Raw genomic sequence first — 20,795 nt, forward strand, 5'->3', positions numbered from 1 at the left:
CTGTACCACTAATGGCTTCCTGTAGACTTTTTTGTGATATAGTTTTGTAGTTTCTTTGGTTTATGTGATTTTAAATATAAGATTAAATAGTTTTTTTTTTTTTTATTCTCAGTCCTAAAGTTCTAGGTGATGCAAAACATTTGGCCATAGCTGTACTATAATCCTGAATTCCCTTCAGCCTCTCCTACTGTGCCTCTCTGTGTTTGTCTCAACAGTAAACCTCAGTCAGAGACTCTGAAAGCAGGTAACCTGGGTTCCCGAATAAGCCGCTGTCACGTATGCATGAAGAGAACGTAACCCTTCAGAGCACACAAGCAACGAGGTGCAAATCCCAGTTGCATTGTCTTCCAGTTCAACTAAACAAGGTGCTACTGTGCAACACAACACAGACTTTCTCAAGTAAACAAACCCAAAACGTACCTCAGAGTGCCGTAGCGGAGAGGTGTACGGTGCATTTTCTCAGACAGGCTGAGAGAAGATTGAAAAGTTTTTACATTTTATTTTTATTGTTGCAACACATTCGCAAAGAAGTGCATTGGGTGTGTTTTTGAGAAGAAGGAATTCTCTCCATGTTCCCGAACCGGCACTTTGTCATACGATTCGCAGAGAAGTGATGCACTGAAGACTCGAGAGTGAGACTGCGTTTTATTTTTTTTCTTTTCATTTTTTTTTTTCTCATGGTGCTACTAACACTACTGTATCCCTGACTCAATTGTAACCCTTCTTTTATTGTAAGTAATACAATGTGTATATTGTGTAAACCACCTTTTTAGTGTAAAAGTTTCAACAACGTGCATTGTTGTTGAGGGTCACGCTTTTGCTCACACACAGACGGTAAAAAGTGAACGTACTAGAAATAAAACAGTATTTAAGATTCAGTTGTGTAAACTGTATTTGGCAATGGAGGGTTTTTATAACTTTCTGATCGTAAATCTTTCAAAAAAATAACTACTGATTTTACAAGTATGTACACAGGAAATCCCACTATTAGCGTCTTTTGAAAATGTATTATAAAATAGTACTCTCTTTTTTCTGGGTTTTAAGATATTTTATGCCATTTAACTAAAAGGGGCTGATCTTTTTCCGAAATGGTATTATGTGGAATCATGACATTAGCCATACTAGCAACCTTTTTAAATGTCTGAATTAGGTTTTTATATAACACAAAAACATTTGTAAAGCAAATTTTTTTTTTTTTTAACTTCCATACTAGCCCTTTTAAATAAATTCAGTCACCAAAGGATCATATATATATATATATATATATATATATATATATATATATATATATAAACTTTCAAATCTGCGTTGTTTTTATATGTATATTATTCAGAAGTTGTTGTAAACTTTTAAAAAAAGACTGAATAAAGAAAACAAAAAGTAAGTGATTGTGATCGCTCTGTGAGAGGAGATGGTATTTTACCCAGGGCAGTGTCCCTGCAAAAAACAAATCTCAGTATTAAAAAGTGCACTGCTTCAGATGTCATTTCAGTTGATTCTTTACATTGGTTACATTTGTTAGGTATGTTGCAATCATTCCAAGTTCTGCTGCTGAAGTATTCTCATTTGTTTCTTTATCTGTCTTGCTTTGAGCCTGTTAGTACCTACACTGACCAGCATTTCCATTCAAACCATTCCTGGGACCTTTCAACTCACACAGTGGTGCTTTTGTAAGTGACACATCCTTAATGGAGCTCTCCTATTGTAGGAAGTGTTGTGTAACTATGACTGCTTAGTCCGAAGTGTATTGGTGTTTCTATACATGCAGTATCGCATTGTGACAGTTACATGATCCGTGTTCAAGAGCTCTGCATGCTGTTACTTGAGGTTCTTGAATACAGTGTTTTATAGTTGCTAGGAGTACTGTTCCCCTTTCTGATTTACCTTTGTCTTTTAACACTGAAGTTCATCATTAATGATCCTTTTTGTATTCTTCTGATTGGTATTGTCCACTTTTCTGACAGAGCTAGAGCAGAGCAGTTTGACTACCAAAAAGGAGTGTTCAGTTTGTGTTGTGTTTGCATTTTTTGCGTTGACCATTCGGTGAATGATTTTCAGAGAAGGATAGAAGTCCACTAACTGTAAAACACACGGCATGTAATGCAATGGCCAGTAGAGGGTACCAGAGTAAGCTTATAGCTGGGAGTGTCTGTTTGCATTTTGAAGAATTGTAATCCAGGTTCTTTATCAACGCAAATTTCTTAAACGTGTTAATGGCTGGATGTGTACAATGACACTACTTTGTTGCAAAATATATTTTCAGAGTATATTTTATTGTAATAAAAAAAGAATCCTGAACCAGAAACCATACTGGGAAAATGTCGTCAAGTGTTGGTGGTGGTTGCAGTTTACATTACAGGCTGTGCCTTTTCAACAGGGCACAGATGGGGAATTGCTGCAATGTTAATCATATACTGTATACACTTCACAGGTTCCCTGTCCCCTTATTTTACATGAACTGTATGGGCCAATATCAGATGCATTGTTTATTCAATAAACTGTCCCTCTTGAGCTTGTTTAGCATCACTATTCTTATTCAGTGTTGTAAACTTGGCTCTTGAATACAGAATCTATCTGACCTTTTCTGTCTGCTTGAAGGGGTATGAAGGTTGTGTGGCTGGACAGGCAAGTCTCAGGACGGAGACACGCAGGTAAATGAGAACTTGCTTCTCTAGGATGTGCCTGTACAGCACTAGAGGGAGAGGTTTTGTGCCATACGGAACACTGACTTTGGTGATGGGAATGGTCATACTGCTGTTTCACTCTGATAACTGTAATGTGAAATGGAAAAGCCCACTATTGATAACACTATGTAACACAATTTTTGTTCCTGGGTATTAAGTGTTATTTCCTAATTGCTTATGAGTAAATACACTATAATTGTAAATCTCGAAAAACTACTCACTTCTAAATCTTTTATAAAAAAAATTTGTTACACAGTGTAATACATTTAATGATACTTACTAAACTTACAGCTGGAAATGAAGTGGCAATTTATACTTGGGACACAGAGGAGGAGTATAGAATGGGTAACCTAGGCACAATCACTTGGATCCCTTAAGACCCAACTTGACACATTCTTTAGCTCAATTGGCTACTAGGAACCGGACCATCATTTATTGACCGACTGCCATCCTCGTTTTTATGTTCTCCCCCAGGTTTAAACTGCTCAAAACATCAAATCAAAGACTGCGTTTAGTTATCTATCCTCAGAAATGCAGAGCTTGTTCAATAGCAGTAGTGAAGTACTGAGATGGGACTGAAGAAGCAGAATTACTGAGGTATCCTATTTCATTCTTTTTTTTTAGTTGTTTTGGCGCTGTGTTTTGAAGTAATTGCAGCGATGCAACATGTTTTAAATTGGATATTGGATCGATCTGTGTTGCTGCTGCAAAAACTAACAAGTATGCTAGTGGTTTATTTAATTGAATAGTGGAGGTCAAAGGCTCTTGTGTTGACCAGGTTTTTTGTCTTAACGTTTTAGAGCACTGAAGGAAATCTGGTGCTCATTGAGTTCATTTTGGAATATATGGTGGCTTTGTCACATTTACTCTACATGTTTCCATGTCACCTTTAGTCACAGTGTAGATTTAAATTTTGTGTCAGTTTTATAATGTGTACATGTTTTTCTGGGCAACTTATCAAGCCCCATAGAGTTGAAACTTTTTTTTTTCTTTTTTAATTATAAAAATTAATTAAATAAACGTGACTGAAGTGGGTCAATCCAGAGGATTGCTTGTCCAGTTCTGGTGAAACATGTGAGGACATTCTGTAGCACAGTTTGATAGTATGAGATGGCAGTAAATGGAGGATGTGTCTTTTTGTCACTGGTGAAGGTGCTAGCCAGAATGTTCATTGGCTACCTTTACCTCATATTAATTGAATGTTTTGGATAATAGCGTAATAGGTAGAAAATCAAATCTATAAATCATCCCTAAATGCTCAATTGATTCAAGTAATCTACTTATATACAGTGCCTATAGAAAGTCTACACCCCCTTGAAGTTTTTTCACGTTGTTGTGTCATTGCCTCTGAGTTTCATGCATTTAAATGAGGATTTTTTTCCCACTTATCTACACACCATACTCCACACTGTTAAGGGGAAAAAAAATTATGTATTAAATACAAAACTGAAAGATCATAATTGGATAAGTCTCCACCCCCTTGAGTTATTACTTGGTGGAAGCACATTTGGCAGCAATTAGTTGTGAGTCTGTTGGGATAGGTCTGTACCAAATTTGCACACCTAGATTTGGCAATATTTGACCATTCTAATTTACAAAACTGTTCAAGCTCTGTCAAGTTCCTTGGGGAGCGTTGATGGACAGCAATCTTAGTCATGCCACAAATTTTCGATTGGATTTAGGTCGGGGCTCTGACTGGGCCACTCAAGGACATTTACCTTTTTGTACCTTAGGCACTCCAGTGTAGCTTTGGCTGTGTGCTTTGGGTCGTTGTTATGCTGAAAGGTGAACTTCCATCCCAGTTTCAGCTTTCTTGCAGAGGGCAGCAGGTTTTCCTCAAGGACTCCTTTGTACTTTGCTCCATTCATTTTCTCTTCTATCCTGACAAGTGCCCCAGTCCCTGCTGATGAGAAACATCCCCATAACATGATTCTGCCACCACCATGCTTCACAGTAGGGATGGTGTTCTTTGGGTGATGCGCTGTGTTGGGTTTGTACCAAACATAACGCTTTGCATTTAGGCCAAAAGGTTCCATTTGAGTTTTGTCAGACCACAAAACTTTTGGCTATAGAATCTTCCTATGCTAAAGTGTTTTTTTTTGCATACTTCAAATGGGATTCAAGGTGGGCTTTTTTGAGTAATGGCTTCCTTCTTGCCACCCTACCATACAGGCCAGATTTGTGGAGTGCTTTCTGTGGCTACTCTTTCCTGTGGCTCTTCTTTTTGTCCTTTTTTATGCTCTTGTAAAGTGCCTTTTTCGCTGAATAGTTCTTTTGTAATTTGATCTATAAACCATTTTTGGCAATTTAGTTTTTTACATTAGATTTGTGGTTCTACATCGTAGGGATTAATTGTTTTTCCCTCTAGTACTACGTTTTTTGAAGACACATCCTTCGTCTGTGGGGTTTCTCTATTTTACTCCACTACATTCTACTCTGTTTAGTTCCTCTGTTTTCATGAGCCTTCATAGTTGGCTTGTCTAAAATGTAAAGCCTTAGCTTTAGCTTTACCTTTTGGAGGATTTAACTAAACACACTATCACCAATGAGACTCATTGGGTTTTGTTGGTTCTGAGTTTTTTGCCAGTGGTTGCATGAGCCGCGTCGGTTTAGGTTTATTTCTTAATAGTTCTTCTTGGCGTTTAGTTTGCTGAACTACAGCTACATAATCAAGGCATGCCTCCCCTCATGGTGCTCGTCACAAATTGTGTTAGTGAAGCAGAATTCATTGTTTGTCAGTTTGCGCTGCATCAGGCCCTATTCCCTATTTCGTGCCTTCGCCTGCTACCACATGTCTGGAGGAAACTGTGTTTTTCCCTTTATTTTGGTGGTAAGTTGAAATCCCCCATTATATTTGGCGGCTCCGTTGCGTCTTACCCTCCACGCGTCTGATACTATGTTAGCAGTCCAACAGTAAAGTTTAGAGAACCAATATGACCAGTATGCTTTGTCGACACCGGTGAGGGATCTCCGAAGAGATAACGCCCCACCGTTTATTTAGTGGTCATCATATGCCACAAATTCATCTGTCCTTGGTTAACGTACACACTTTGTGCCGTGTGTTGTGGAGTGCTTCCTATTATTATGCCTGTGTGTATACATGTCCGTTACTTTGACCAGTTTTGATTATATATACGACTGGCACGTCCGAGACAGTCCGCTGCACTGATTTGTAGGGTACTGTGTGTAGTGGCTACGCCTATGTAGCTACACACTTATGAGAAGGAGTATCACAAATCGTCTATAAAATACCGAATTTCTAGCTTCACGAATGTTATCGTCCGTTATTCTGAAACCTGCAGAGGGTGTGCAGAAACGTTCGCTCATTGTCAATCCTTAAAGTGTTTATGTCATTTATTGATCTCTCATTACAATAAAGTTGCCATTGGCCTCTTGGTAGCCTCTCTGATCAGTCCATCTTGGTGGTGCCATATACCTGCATGTCTTAATAATCATCTTGACATTGCTCCAAGGGATATGCAAGGCCGTTTAAATTTTTTATTATACCTATCCCCTGATCTGTGCCTTTCAACAACTTTGTCCCGGAGTTCTTTTGAAAGCGCCTTGGTGCTCATGGTTGAGTCTTTGCTTTGAAATGCACTACCCAGCAGAGGGAAGCCTACAGGAACTGCTGTGTGTGTGTGTGTGTGTGTGTGTGTGTGTGTGTGTGTGTGTGTGTGTCTATATATATATATATATATATATATATATATATATATATATATATATATATATATAAAAACCTTCGAAGATCTGTTGTGTGTTTATTGATTGATTTATTCATTTATTGATCTATTTATATTTTAAGTGTGTTCAATAGCAGCGCGCTCTCTCCTGGCATATGTTAGCAGTTGTTGAATGGTCTGTCAGGAGCGAGCAGTTTCACAATAGCAGGCAATAGATCGCTGTGTATTAAAACAGGTGCTTTTAAGCGAGTCTTGCATTTTTTTTTTTTTTATTAATTTTTTGTAATGTAAAGTTACTGTCACTTGTTTTGGTTTGACATCTTGCCGCGAGTGAGATTTGTCAAGTTATAAATACTATTGTTTTCTAATACAATAGTCATGTTAAATACCATAATCTGTTTTAAAAACTGAAATGACGACAAAAATATTACATATCACACATGTGTTGGTCATACAGATTCATAGTTGAAAAAATCCATTTGCAGCCACCGCTCCGAGATAATGCAGGTCGGCCATTTTGAACCTCCAGCGATGCAGCTTAGCTTGACTGGCTGTTATGAACAGTGGAGCGTTTAAGGGGTAATGTCATTGCTGAGGTGTGTTGTAAGGTAATGGAGCTTGGAGTCAATAAGCCAGAAATCTGTAGTCCACTGAAAGTTAGCTGTGATGTGTTTCGTCACTGAGCAATAGTTTTAGAACAGGCGTTGTTAGTGTCATCTCTCAGCTGTGCTTTATTTGCTGTTCCATTACTGAGTAATAACAGAACAGCTGTCCTCCATTGTACAGTGTATGATGTAACGCCTGTTTTTAAGAGGTTTCTTGATATATACTTTAAATTTTTTTTTTTTTTTTAAAGTCATAAGCAATTTAACTGATGTAAGTTTACTGGCGTAGGTGTGGCACTCACTACAATCGTCCTTTTTAGTTACCTTTTTCAACACATTTCCAAGATGTAGTCAATTATTATTGATGTTTAAGAAACCACACTGTAGATGCACAGTTACTCTAGTCTCTCATAAAAGGATACTCCATATCCGTCTATTCAGATTGATGGCTCTGAAGAAGCAGAGAACTGTGCCCAGCTATGTTCAGAGCACATGTAGGAAATGGTGAAAGTATTGAGCAAGTAGTCAATGTTGAGGGGTTTAAACATAAAATGCACCAGTTATATTGTCCTTCTACCACAAATACTGAGCTAATTATCAAAGACATCAGTGGGATCTTTCAGGACTTCAGTGGAACATTTCATGAAATGTGAGACCAGTACAGTGATGGCATTGCACATAGTGTGAGGTTTACTGGAAATGGAAATATGCTTTAAGTGCCTCTAACAATGTCGTAGTTGCATGTGCAGTAACAAAGTGATTACACTGGAAATACTCAACCACACACATGCTTGACTCAGGAGCTGCTGTTATTCAGTTCAAGTTGTCTGCCATAGACCTATGTTATGAAGAGAAGATGTGTTTATATTCGTAAGCACGAGCACCATTTAGTGCGCAGCAGTGTACCGAGCAAAACCAAAGAAGTTGACTCTGGCAGATCATTAGATGTCTCTCTCTCTCTGAAAAATGAGACTGAAATCTGAAGCTTCTCATTCTGAGCTGGGCTAGCAGAAACGACTCTGAAGCTTCTCATTCTGAGCTGGTCTAGCAGAAACAATTCTGTCCAATTTTGTAGCAGCTTGTCGGTTGTTTGTCGGATTTGTGACTTTGCTGGTAAATACTTAATCATCCAGGCAGTCTGAGCACCATCTGACAGCCTCAACTTCACCATCACTGACTGGGGCTTCATCGATGGGGCAGCCCTGCTGAATCTGCTCTTCTTCAGACAAACGATCAAAGAGATTGAACACAACTGCACTGCTTTGCTGAAAAACATTGGGCTGTATAGCACAAAATTTTAAAGACTGTTAGAAGGATTTGCAAACATGATTAAATTAATGAAGAAAAAAAGCAGCCATTAAAACAGCTCTAAGAGTTGATGTGCTTTAAGGGTATTTAAGGATTTGTTTCAAATATAGAACTGGGTTCATTTCCAGTCCTGTAGATGGTGTGATGTGATGGCAGCAAGGCCATTGGAGTAATGGTACTCCATGAAATAGTTACCAGGAAACAACAGCAACTTTGTAACATGTAATATTAAAGCACACCTGAGCTAACAAGAATTCCAGTAAATCTTACCTGATATGTATTCTCAGCCCTGTAGGTGTTACATGTTCCCATATGAAACATGCTCATGTCATGTTAAACATGTATTGTTTCGTAATTTTAGTGGAGAACAGGTCGCAAATGACTTTCACACACTCCTCAGTTCTACTTTTCCTGTTATAAAGAAATGCAGTCAACATTAAAAACAGGTTTATATATAGATATATAGATAGATAGATAGATATATCTATATCTTGAGTGACTGGACAACCATTGTGTAATTACTGAGCTCTCTCCTGTTCTCCACTCCTGAACACACAACCCTGAGTGAGTGCTTTGTACCTCTATATATGCAGTTGTGCTGGGATTCAATTGCTAATTAATCAGTCATTTGAATCCCAGTACGTGAACTAATCTGTACACTCCCCATGCTCACATATTAATACACATTTTATCTGCACGTGATGTGATTGTGCAATCCTCATGCCTTAATACAACTCTCTATTTTAACAATTTGTGCTAAATATCCCACATTATATCTGGTGCACCAATATATATTCACCAACATTAACACCACACGCAACACCCCCCCTTTTGTGTGCAGCACACATGGCCTCAATGGCCACCTCCTTCCTTAAAAAGTGGGGTGACACACTCCTGCACTCTTCTGCTGGTGGCAATGCCGGCAGCTTCCCAGCTCCACAGCAGGAATGGTGTCAGCCTCCCAACTGACAGCGGAAATGCTGTCTGCCTCCTGGCTGGCAGCGGAAATGCTGTCAGCTGAGCCATTAATGGCTCCTCCAGCCACGGCATTCCTGGCATCGGAGAGGCTGCTTCCTCCCATAGCACCCCTGGCAGCGAAAGACTGCCAGGGGCAATGCTGTCAGTGTACCTGCTGAGAGCTCCCAGACTGACTCCTTCAGAAAAGCTGCTTCATCCCGTGTCCTAACTTGCAGTGGACAGGCTGATAGCAGGGTGGCACACTCCAGCAGCAGAAAGGCTGCCAACAGCTGTGGTGATTCTGGCAGCAGCCATGCTACCAGTGGCAGTGCTGTCAACGGAAAGGCTGACCGCTCCAAGGCTGGCTTCTCCAACCCCAGCAAATCCCTGGAGGTCAGCAGCAAACGACTTCCAAGGCAGGCATCTCCTGACAGTAGCACACAGGCATCCCCCTGTGATGGCAAAGGCATCACCGGGTGATGGCCGCTCGGCAGCCCTAGGTGTTGCAGGTTTGGCATAGGCGCATCCCGATCATACGAGTCCTCTTGCACGAGTAGCATTTCGGTTGCTTTTAGTTTTAATTTTATTGTTTTAAATTATTTTCTCCTGTTCTCCAGTCCTGAACACACAACCCCAAGTGAGTGAATTGTGCAACTATTTATACAGTTGTGCCAGGATTCAATTACTAATTAATCATTCACTTGAATCCCAGCACGTGAACTAATCTGTTCTCTCCCTGTGCTCACATACTAATACACATTTTATCTGCACTTGAAGTGATTGTGCAATCATCAAATATATTTTAACAACACTAATATCTAAATATCCCACATTATATCTTGTGCACATAAATATATATATATATACACACACACACACACAGAGTGCCTTGCAAAAGTATTCAGACCCATGACCAATTCTCTTATTACCGAATTACAAATGGTACATTGAAATTTCGTTCTGTTTGATATTTCATTTTGAAACGCTTAAACTCAAAATCAATTATTGTAAGGTGACATTGGTTTTATGTTCGGAAATATTTTTAAGAAAAATAAAAAACTGAAATATCTTGCTTGCATAAGTATTCAACCCCCACACATTAATATTTGGTAAGCCACCTTTCACTGCAATAACAGCTTTAAGTCTTTTGGGGTAAGTATGTACCAGCTTTGCACAGTGTCGGAGTGATTTTGGCCCATTCTTCTTGGCAGATTTGCTCCAGGTTGTTCAGGTTGGTTGGACAATGCTTGTGGACCGCAATTTTCAAATAGTGCCACAGATTCTCAATGGGATTGAGATCAGGATATTCACTTTTTTGTTCTTGAGCCACTCCAATGTTGCTTTGGCCTTGTGCTTGGGATCATTGTCCTGCTGAAAGCTAAATTTCCTCCCAAGCTTCAGTTTTTAAGCGGACTGAAGCAGATTCTCTTGCAGTATTTTCCTGTATTTTGCTCCATCCATTCTTCCTTCAGTTGTAACAAGATGCCCAGGCTGATGAGAAGCATCCCCACAACATGATGCTGCCACCACCATACTTCACTGTAAAGATGGTGTGTCTTGAGGCATGGGCAGTGTTAGGTTTGCGCCACACATAGCACTTTGAGTTTTGGCCAAAAAACTCTATCTTGGTCTCATCTGACTACAAAACCATTTCCCACATTGCAGCTGGGTCACTCATGCTTTCTGGCAAACTCCAGACGTGCTTTCAGATTACTACTTTTTGAGTAACGGCTTCTTTCTTGCCACCCTCCCATACAGGCCAGTGTTATGCAGAGCTCTTGATATGGTTGACTGGTGCACCATTACTCCACTCCCAGCCACTGAACTCTGTAGCTCCTTCAAAGTGATTGTTGGCCTCTCTGTGGCTTCTCTCACAAGTCTCCTTGTTTGAGCGCTGAGTTTTGAGGGACGGCCTTTTCTTGGCAGTGCTTGGGTGGTGTGATGCAGCTTCCACTTCCTGATTATTGATCCAACTGTGCACACTGGGATATCCAAACACTTGGATATTATTTTGTACCCTTTCCCTAATCTATCTATTTGTATTACTTTATCTCTAACTTCTGTAGAATGCTCTTTGGTCTTCATTTTCCTTCAGATTCACAGCCTTACCAATGATCCTTCAACAGTGGGGTTTTTATCCAGAAAATGTGACAGCAACTTTAATGGTTCACAGGTGGAGGCCAATGGTAACTGTGTTCTCGTTGGGGCTATTTCTTTCATCAGTGCAAACTGGGAGCTTCCTCAGCACAGGGGTTGAATACTTATGCAAGCAAGATATTTCAGCTTTTTATTTTTCTTAAATATTTCCCAACATAAAACCAATGTCACCTTACAATAATTGATTCTGAGTTTCAGTGTTTTTAAATAAAATAAAATATCGAACAGAACGAAATTTCAATATACCATTTGTAATTTGGTAATATGAGAGAATTGGTCAGGGATCTGAATACTTTTGCAAGGCACTTTGTGTGTGTGTGTGTGTGTGTGTATATGTATATATATATATATATATATATATATATATATATATATATATATATATATATATATATATATATATATATATATAATATGTATTCATATTCACACCAACATTAACTTCACACACAACAGATAACACATAGTACACATGTGTAATGTAGTAGTGCTAATATAATTAAAATGTCAATTTTAAAGCTTTGGTATCATTCATTGGAAAGGAAGCGGTGATCACGTTGTCCGCTCTAATAAAGGTTAATGTATTTTAAAAGCTTTGGTAAGCACTCCTTTAAAGGATTTGAAGGGTGAGGTTATCCTTTTAGGGTCACTTCTCTGCTTCGTTCCTAGTGCATACAACAGATGAGGATGTACAGTTCTCTCGACCCTCGCCAAGTCATGTTCCTCTCTCCAAGTATTCTTTTCAGGTCAAGAACGTTAGACGCAAGTTGACCATTTCAGCTTCAGTTGTCATGCTCCCATCTGCTGGATGAATTTAACCTCCATATGACTCTGCATCTTTAAAATGTGCTTTCTAGTACACTGTTATGAAACTCAAGTAAGTAGTAAATACACTCTGTCGGAGGGGCTCTAATTAAGGAACAAAACCCAGCAAACACATGTCTAATGTAACTCACCACTCCTCCTGCCAGTTTTGTTGGCAGCTCTCTAACCCATCCGGATCTGTCAGCAAGGATTTGGAAAACCTCTGAGATCTCCTAATGGCTTAGACATTTTCCATCAGCAAGCACGAGGAGTGAAGTGAATGTCAGGTGCAGATTCCCGCTGTCTGCCGCAGAGATTGTGTTCTACGACCTTGAGGAATGGAGAGCGTATGAGCAGCACCTTGCTGAAGGCTAATGTTTGGCTTTTTTTCCCTCCCAGGAGTAGGTTCCTTCTGTTACCCCATGAGAGAAACAAGCAGTTTAGATCCCTCTGTCGTAATACTATGTATGTATGTACAATGCTGCAGTGGCCTAATCCATTCCAAGAAGGGAGACACTATTAAGACTGTATTACTGGGGCTGTATATCTACAGTGGAGGTGGCTGCATGTATGTGTGTTCAAATGTCACAGAGCAGAGGTTCTCAAACCTCATTGTTTTGGGAGGACCTCCATTTTAAAAATGTTTCTCATTGGGGACCCCCAACTGAAAACTGAAGAAGAGACAAATCACAGTAAAATAAATAAAAGTAGATGTGATACTAACTGGCAATATACATAAAACAAGGCTTGTGGGGCCCTGCGGAATTAAGAAAGTAGAGGTATATTTTAAGGAGATGCATTTGAAACCTACAGTGTACCTTTTAGTGTTAATATCCTCTCCACATAATTGATCCTTGTGTGAAACTTTTTATTAATGTTACTGAACCTGAATGAACAGCTTTAATCCTGCTGTCTTTAGGTGCAGTAGACCCGGACACTAGTTGGTGTGGTGCCTGATTGAGTTGAGTGAATTTATAACTGTTGCGGTCCCCAGGGCAGAATCTCCTGTGCTGTGCAAATGTAGCCTGGCACCTTTAGCACTGCAGCCAGCATGTATGCTTCAGCATCAATATCGAGATTTTATTCACAGACATCTATAAAGAGTGTACCCAGCCGTTCTTTACACAATGAATGGGTAGTTTTGCATTAGATATCTACCTTGATGTCCTAATGAGGGGATTCAGTCCAATTCTCTATTCTAGTATACAGAACTGCACTGAGGAAAAAATCCAATATCAAAATTGACCCGTTTTACTTTTCGTGAAGCAGGCATAAAATGTAAAATCTCATAAGAATTGAAATGAAGCACACCCTGCTAAAACAACGCTATGGTACTTGTTCCCTGATGCTGCTAAAGGGATTGGAAATGGATTCCAGTTGAAGAGCAGCAGTAGATATCACTTGTCAGATCAAGCCTAGATACTGGATTGGGTGAAAGGCTGTGCAATCACACGGTCATCCAGTTGTGGTGAACTTGGTACAGAACACTGGGGCTCGTGGCGTACAGCTTGTACATGCCTGTAGTTGGGCTAATCCATAGTAAAATCACTCTGTGTAATTTGATGAAACAAGAAGCTGTATTCCCAGTCCTGGGATATGTAGTACATGCTTTCATGTAAATTGCATGTAATATACAGTCATGGGAAAGGTTGCAAAACATACTTTGAGGGCTTGATGCTATTGTTCTGTCAAATCCCTGTGTTAAATTACAGCCTGTTCCTCCACCCAGCTCTTAACCATTCCCTTCAGATCTCTAAACTACAGTGTTCTCCTACCAGTCTCCTATTGGAGTAGCCATCTACTGGCTGTCACCACTACTTTACTGCCAAATCCAGGGTAAGTACAAAAATAACATTTCAATAAATAACACTGCTGACCTTTTTTTTTTTTTTTTTTTAATTTAGTAGTCGCCACTTGGTTTTACCCCATTTTCTCCTAATTTTTAATAACCAATTGTATTTAGACTCGGCTCACTGCGAAGGAGCGGTGAAGACAAACACACGCTCTCCTTTGAAACGTGTGCAAGACCGCAGCTGCCTGGCCAGTCTACAGGGGTCGCTGGTGTGCGGTGACACCCTACTACCCCCCCCCCCCCCCCCGGAAGTGCAGGTGTAAACCATTCCTGCCTGGGAAGGTAAGCCACTTTTAGTATAACTACAGTATAAAGTGAATATGAGTGCGCAACAGGTAAATGTAAGGTAAATATTGTTAGATGCAACACCTTTAGAGTGCTGAAATATGGTTTGGCAAACAGATCAACAGAGAGGGTGCCTCTATGTATCTTTGGATTATGATATTCCTAATAACTTGTTCTAAATGTCCTTTTTGAATTTTATTACATTATCTCTTTAAAAATGTTTTTGAGCCACACATACTCGTCTGGCTAATGCACTGCCAAGGTCTGCCACTGGAGGTCACCATTTAGTAAAGTATCGCTATTCAGCAGGAATTACAAGCAGCAGAGAATTGCACTGCTATTAAAGGTGTAGTCTGTTGTAAAAAGTGTGCAAAACCTGTGTGCATTCAAATGTTGTGGCTTGCAAACAAACAGAGCCGTGCTTGTTGCAATTTACATTTTCCAAATAGATAGGTATGCCCTCTGTTCTGTGCTCTCTTAAGTGGCATTTCCTTCTAGTCCAATTTTAAATGCTTCTAAAAAGGGGGTGTCCTCGCTGAAATATTTAAAGCTTTGTGTGTGCGTGTTAACAGTTCCTTTGACTACACATGCAAATATAGTCGAGTGATGCTGTATTTTGTAGAACTGGAAAATAAAACTAAAAGCCTGGTCTTATCTAAGTAGTATTCAGGGACTACAGGTATTGCATTTCTGTTTCCTGTCAGATAGTGGAGTTGGGCACAGACGTAGATCCCCTCTTTTTCCTCAGCTCTAGCTGGTGGTGTAGCATTTCGACTCCTTCATTCCTAATACTAAAACAAGTGCTAACTGTGAGTCTATGTATTGAAATTATAAAAACATTGTGTTTTACTGTCCTGAAGTGGATTCAGTCATGTTTGGGACAGCTAATTTACATGTTTAATTGCAGGGGTTTGTAATATTTCTGTCCAAGACTTACCTAAAAGTATAATAATCAAAAACAAAAGCAAGGGGGTACATTAACACATTTTATTGCAAGTAGCTCTATGGAAAGCAAAAAAAAAGTGATTTTTTTTTTTAAATAAACACTATACAGAGCTCCAAAGCCAGTCTCCCAAAAGAAAACAACAATGCCAACAAGGGCGTAATTAACATGAAACATTGCAGCAATATGTACAGTGGAAGACACAGCCAGACAAACAGCTCACGTTTCATCTCTTTAAAACCGACCCTTGTGGCAGAAATAGCAAATCTAATGAACAGCTGTCATCAGTGTACACTTCCATCTGCACAGTCTAAATAACATTGTCCATTTATAAATGAAATTTACTGTACAAGAAACATACAAAGTCTTCCATTCATCATTATCATCATTCGTTATTTATACTATACAGCAGCAAATAAAATAATAAAAAACAACATCCGAAGGATTATAAACCTGCAAACCTTTTTTTTTTTTTTTTCATTAGTAACATGTTATGTTTTTTATTATTGTACTCTTAAATACCCATTCGGCACAATACTGAAACAAAGTAGTTTTTGCTCTGTAAACGAGACGCAGATTAATAACAAAAATGATTGCATATTCTTTTATGCTGTACCTGTAAGCCTTTGTAGTTGTAGTAGTTTGAGGTTATTTTATTTATTTATTTTCAACTAAATCAGTGCTTTATCCCAATGGCAGCTTTTTAAAGTTTAGTTTACAAATAGACACCATCATTTAATGCAAAAAAGTTAAATATGTAACAAAGTGGGGGGAAAAAAAAAAAATCCCTCACCCGATGTGTAACTCTCTAATAAAGACTTTTTAAAACAAGATTTGGTGTACCATAACAGAACCCACCAAAATAAAAAGCCTTTGCAACGTCTAGGTTGACACATACAGATCTGTCTATTGCAATGTATTTTACTCAAAGGCCGGGCAAGGGCTGAACAAATTATATCAAGCCTCCAGAGCAGCTGCTTCATTTTAAATCAATACCCTTTCCATTTCTTTCTATATCTCCCAGTCATGTACAATAACCATTGTTTAATTTCCATTAGATCACCTTCAGCTACAAAGCTAAAGTGAGAAGTTACACTAGACTTTCACTGCTTCAATAATAGAATCTGTCTAGTACTAGGCTTAATGTATAGGTCAAAGTGTGCATTTTCAGTACCACGAATTGTAAATGATTTAAAGTTGGTCTTCAAACCATTTATTGTGCGTACCATTAACCATAGTCTTGGATTTGGTGTTCAGCTGCTGACAAACTTGTGTACCGCTGGCATGTTCACCCTCTGTCTGCCTTGACCCACATTATTTCACATCTGATTATTTCTTGATGTCTGGTTGTGGGTATACCCAAAGTAAAGCTTGTTAGTCCCTCTGTAGTCCTATCAGAAAAAAAGCTAGTTCATAAAACCCCATCATAGATACACTGCATTTGGGACGAGTGTCATAATCCACAAATTACAACATTACCCCATTTTGAAATCACCCATACTACAAAACACAATACTGTCGCCACTTAAAAAGAGCATGGCAGTTCAGATACGATGCTGTCCTTTTTATACAAAATACAAGTTTATTTTGCATAGCAGTTATCAAAAAATTGTCTACGCATGCTATGCAAACCTTTTGCTATCGAGCTTGTTTGCCTTGTGTCCTTCGTTGTTGTGTTTGCAGATCTCCCTGCAAACAGACGTTATCATGAGCAAATGTTTGAAGCGTCCATTTCGGCTGGACTACCCTTCATCATTCTGTGTGCCACGCGAGCCCCATCTTGCATTAAGTGGTGCCTGGTACTTAAGAGGCAGATGTGTTCCTGTATGTTGTTCAATTCTTTATCTCTGAGGTCAAACAAAGAGGTCTTGAAAAAGCATAGAAGCCACAGTTCAGTCACCAAGAATGCTTTTGAGTGTTTGTTTTTTGTGGGAGGTAGGTGGATAACTACTGTAGTACTCATTGTGTAGACTTCTACTTATTTATTTATTTATTTTAACAGCAAAACACAATTACTGAATACCAAGCCAGCATTAACTTGCATATACCTTCCATAAACTCACAGATGATTGTGTGCAGCCAGAATTAATCACCCTGCAGCAATTGTGATTGTTTTGTTTGTTTTAAAACAGCAGTGATCCCGATCATTTTCCAGTTCAACCTGCCCCTAGTCTGTGTGTGCATGTGGGAATGTACTGATTATAAATATGACTCTGTCTGGAGGCTGTGTGTTTCTCGCTTGTATGCGTTTACTTGTTTTTTTTTTTTATAATGATCACAGGCGCATTAACAAGAAATGACATATTTTGCAAAGGAAACCTGTCAGTTCTTTTCCTAAGAATGTGCTGGCTAGAAATCCCAGCCTCTGCCTTTTAACCTCGGTCCAAATAAAAATGTGAATACCCGTGCCTGCCCCTAGGGAGCGGGACTGAGACCCCCTTCCACCACACAGCTGTACAACTGCAACGCCACTGCTCTGGGAGTTCCAATTCACCCACACTACAAAAACAAACAGGATCTTTATGTATGAAAACAAACTTAAATACCCCCTAGAGCCAGTTTTATTGATTTTAAGAAATTACATTTCTAGCCCTGCGTATTATTTTTTTCCACTATGATACTTGTACTAATATTCTGAAGAACACAATAAGACTTGTGCAGTTGTACATGAAGGGGTTGTTTTCTTAAACCTGGTTTCTGATCACTTTTACTTCTGAATGTGTAACATATTTATAACGTTATGAATGACATCAAGCATGCTTCTGTAAACAAAAACTATAACCTTCCCTTGTAAATAAGGATTCACTCATCTTTGTTTTGTAATAAAGGGTTAATCCTGTTAATTATGTTGAATGGTTTGATATGCTATTTCCATCTAGATAAAGTATTTTGGTAAATAAAAGTGGCTTATCCACACTTTCTAATATAAGCTTATGCAGTGTTTTGCACTAAAAAGCATGGTAAAAAAATGTTGAGACTCATTTGCTGTTGAAAGAACGATCAGAAAAAGTGTATGAGAGGTAACGTTTTAAAGCTTTACGCAATGTTTGCTGTAGGACAAGGACTTTAATATATTTTTGCCAGCAGCCTGTATAACTAATGACATTGTTAGGATGCTAGTGAATGGTGCATTCAGCTGGAATTGTACTGAAAACATATTTTCCAGAATCAGTACACAGTGACACCCCAGTTTAACTGTTGACTTCTGCTGTTAAAGCTCCAGTGATTGAGTCTTTCTGATAATTAAGCTATTTATATGACCAAGGCTCCTGTTAGCTACTTTAACATGAGGTATGGAAGTTTCTGCAGCAGCAGCTCATTTCTTCATTATACTTTTAATTAGCATTCACATACTTTGTGTAAATGTAGTGTGATGCGTTGCTTGCTATTATGTCATGGGAGCATGGCCCAACATCTGCTCTTTTGGAGCTCTGTTTTTGGGTAGCTCCTAGCTCAAGGTGGCACACGCTCAAAGCAGGATAGAGTAACACATTTCAGCTGATGGTGAATTTTACAAGGCCAAGTATAGAACCCCTCTACCCAGCCCCCTTTACTGGCTGCTGTCCCTTAGCCCAGAGCTTCAGGAATGCAGGGCATGCTGCACCTGAGCCTGCTAATTGGTTACAGAAGCTCCCAACGTCCTCTCAGCCTCAAGCATCCTTGGACTATAGTAATAGAGACAGCAGGAGTCATGTGTTAGACAGGGACACTGATTTAGGTGCATAGCCCTAGAATGAAAGTTGACAGACCTGTTTTTTAAACCTTGTCAAATTGACACACACTGTCATAGCTAGTGGTCTGAATTTTGATTGTGGTCAGCAAAACCAACAAAATTTGCATGACTAACTTCAAACCTCTGGTCAAATAAGTCAGCAAACTTGCTTCAATGAGTAGTGTTTATTTATTTTTTTTTGATATCCGGTTCAGTTTAAACAGTTGTAGTTGTGATGATGCTGATGCTTCCAGGGGGTACAAAAGATACAAAAAAAAGTTTTGTCCTCCCGTTTGCTGGGGAAGTGAGGCAACTTGTCTTGCATTTGATTCTTGGCTGTTCCAGATGCTGTGAATTCCTTCATCTCGTTGATTTCAGTCTGCTGAGAAAAAGAAAAAAACAAATGTAACAGGTACGTTGTTATTTTATTAAACTAGGAAACGCAACATATGGCTTTTTAAATTTATTTTTTATAAATATGCCCAAAAAACACACACCTTTTATTGCCTCATTATATAAAACACAGGAGGCTATGAAACTGAATGCAACACATTGCTATTTTTTGCAGTGGGAAGTTTCTTTCCTGAACAACAGAATTCAATTTACTTACTAATGGAAACGAACTACTCATACTTTATTGGTGTCACAATGCAAAGCTGACCTTTCCCTTATCTTCTGGGTGCAGGCTCACCCTGCCTCCCCCAATGAGTAATCTGCATGCCGACTAACTTTACCAAGAAACAAGCACCGCCACAGATACGGTGGAGGTAGAACTGCAGCTGTGTTAAAGTTCTTGTGAAGTATGTGGGTCCTGCATTGGGAAAGATTCAAATCCCTGTTCTGAGAAACTGTAGCTAAACACACCTTGAATTTGCCGATAAAGAACACACACATTCACAATTTTATTTTTTTCTTGCTTGCTTAAGGTCCTAGCTGATTGGAAAGGTGACAGGAGCTATATTGTCCAGATAAATTTATACCAGCACAACACTGATGTTACTTGAAACTGTATTTTCTCAGGAAAACTGTTCAGCACAGTCATTCCAGGTTTTACTTGGAGATTTGGCACTGTACATGTATATCTAATACATCTTGTGAAACCTGAAATGACTGCTCAAACAGACTGGACTTCTGTAGCTGCTTAATACAGGTGGCCTTTATTATAAACCACAAATAAAAATTATATTGTGCGCTGGCCTGTTTAAGCTGACAGTGTTGAAGTTATGTATTAATATATACTATACATATAACATGGCTTATTCTTTAATGCAATGGTTGTCAATCGTAAACCTGGGCAATTTTCTTTTCAAGTGACCAGTAATCTTAAGCGACAAACTTTTTTTGATCTGAGCAACGTGAAAAATGTGCCTGTACAGTAGGTGTACTAGAGAGCCAGGTTTGTTGATTACTGCTCTATCACTATTGTAACTGCCCAAACCACATACTTAATCTACTATAAGAAACCACACCTTAAATTCATAGTGTGCATGGCAATAGCAAGGATGTTTTTAATAGAACAAAAAGCAATGGTATCGAAGGTACAGCAAGAGGCATGTCATGCGTACAGTACGGTAAGGGGCATATCATGCGTACAGTACAGTAAGGGGCATGTCATGTGTACGGTACATGCTCCCCTTCTTGTAAATCTCTGAATGACCATGCTGGTATCCACCTAGTCACTCCCATTAGAAGCCTGCAGTGAACTTCAAACCCATAAAGCAGGATGTGCCTCCCGCCCCCTCATGTTGTCAGCTCTACATTAGGCAGTACAGGCATTGCTGTGGGATAATTGCTTTTGACAT

At 39.2% G+C, this 20,795-nt stretch overlaps 2 protein-coding genes across 7 annotated transcripts in view; one reads left to right on the forward strand and one right to left on the reverse strand.

The window, feature by feature from the left end:
* The window catches only part of LOC121318667 (collagen alpha-5(IV) chain-like), a 93,195-nt gene extending 91,962 nt beyond the window's left edge, over positions 1-1,233 (forward strand). For all 5 annotated transcript variants that reach the window (XM_041255586.1, XM_041255588.1, XM_041255589.1 and 2 more), the window contains one exon: positions 216-1,233. In XM_041255586.1, the coding sequence (XP_041111520.1) occupies positions 216-297 (82 nt within the window). In that variant the 3' untranslated portion in view covers positions 298-1,233. The remainder of the gene's footprint in view (positions 1-215) is intronic.
* A 14,078-nt stretch (positions 1,234-15,311) lies between these two features.
* Positions 15,312-20,795, reverse strand: part of LOC121318669 (insulin receptor substrate 2-B-like) — a 47,636-nt gene continuing 42,152 nt past the window's right edge. The window contains exon 2 of one of the 2 annotated variants that reach the window (XM_041255594.1): positions 15,312-19,372. In XM_041255594.1, coding sequence (XP_041111528.1) covers positions 19,368-19,372 — 5 coding nt within the window. In that variant the 3' untranslated portion in view covers positions 15,312-19,367. Of the gene's footprint in view, positions 19,376-20,795 lie in introns of both variants that reach the window. The other variant, XM_041255591.1, reaches the window with a different exon arrangement.

The sequence above is a fragment of the Polyodon spathula genome, chromosome 7, assembly GCF_017654505.1.
Source record: "Polyodon spathula isolate WHYD16114869_AA chromosome 7, ASM1765450v1, whole genome shotgun sequence".
NCBI lineage: Eukaryota > Metazoa > Chordata > Actinopteri > Acipenseriformes > Polyodontidae > Polyodon > Polyodon spathula.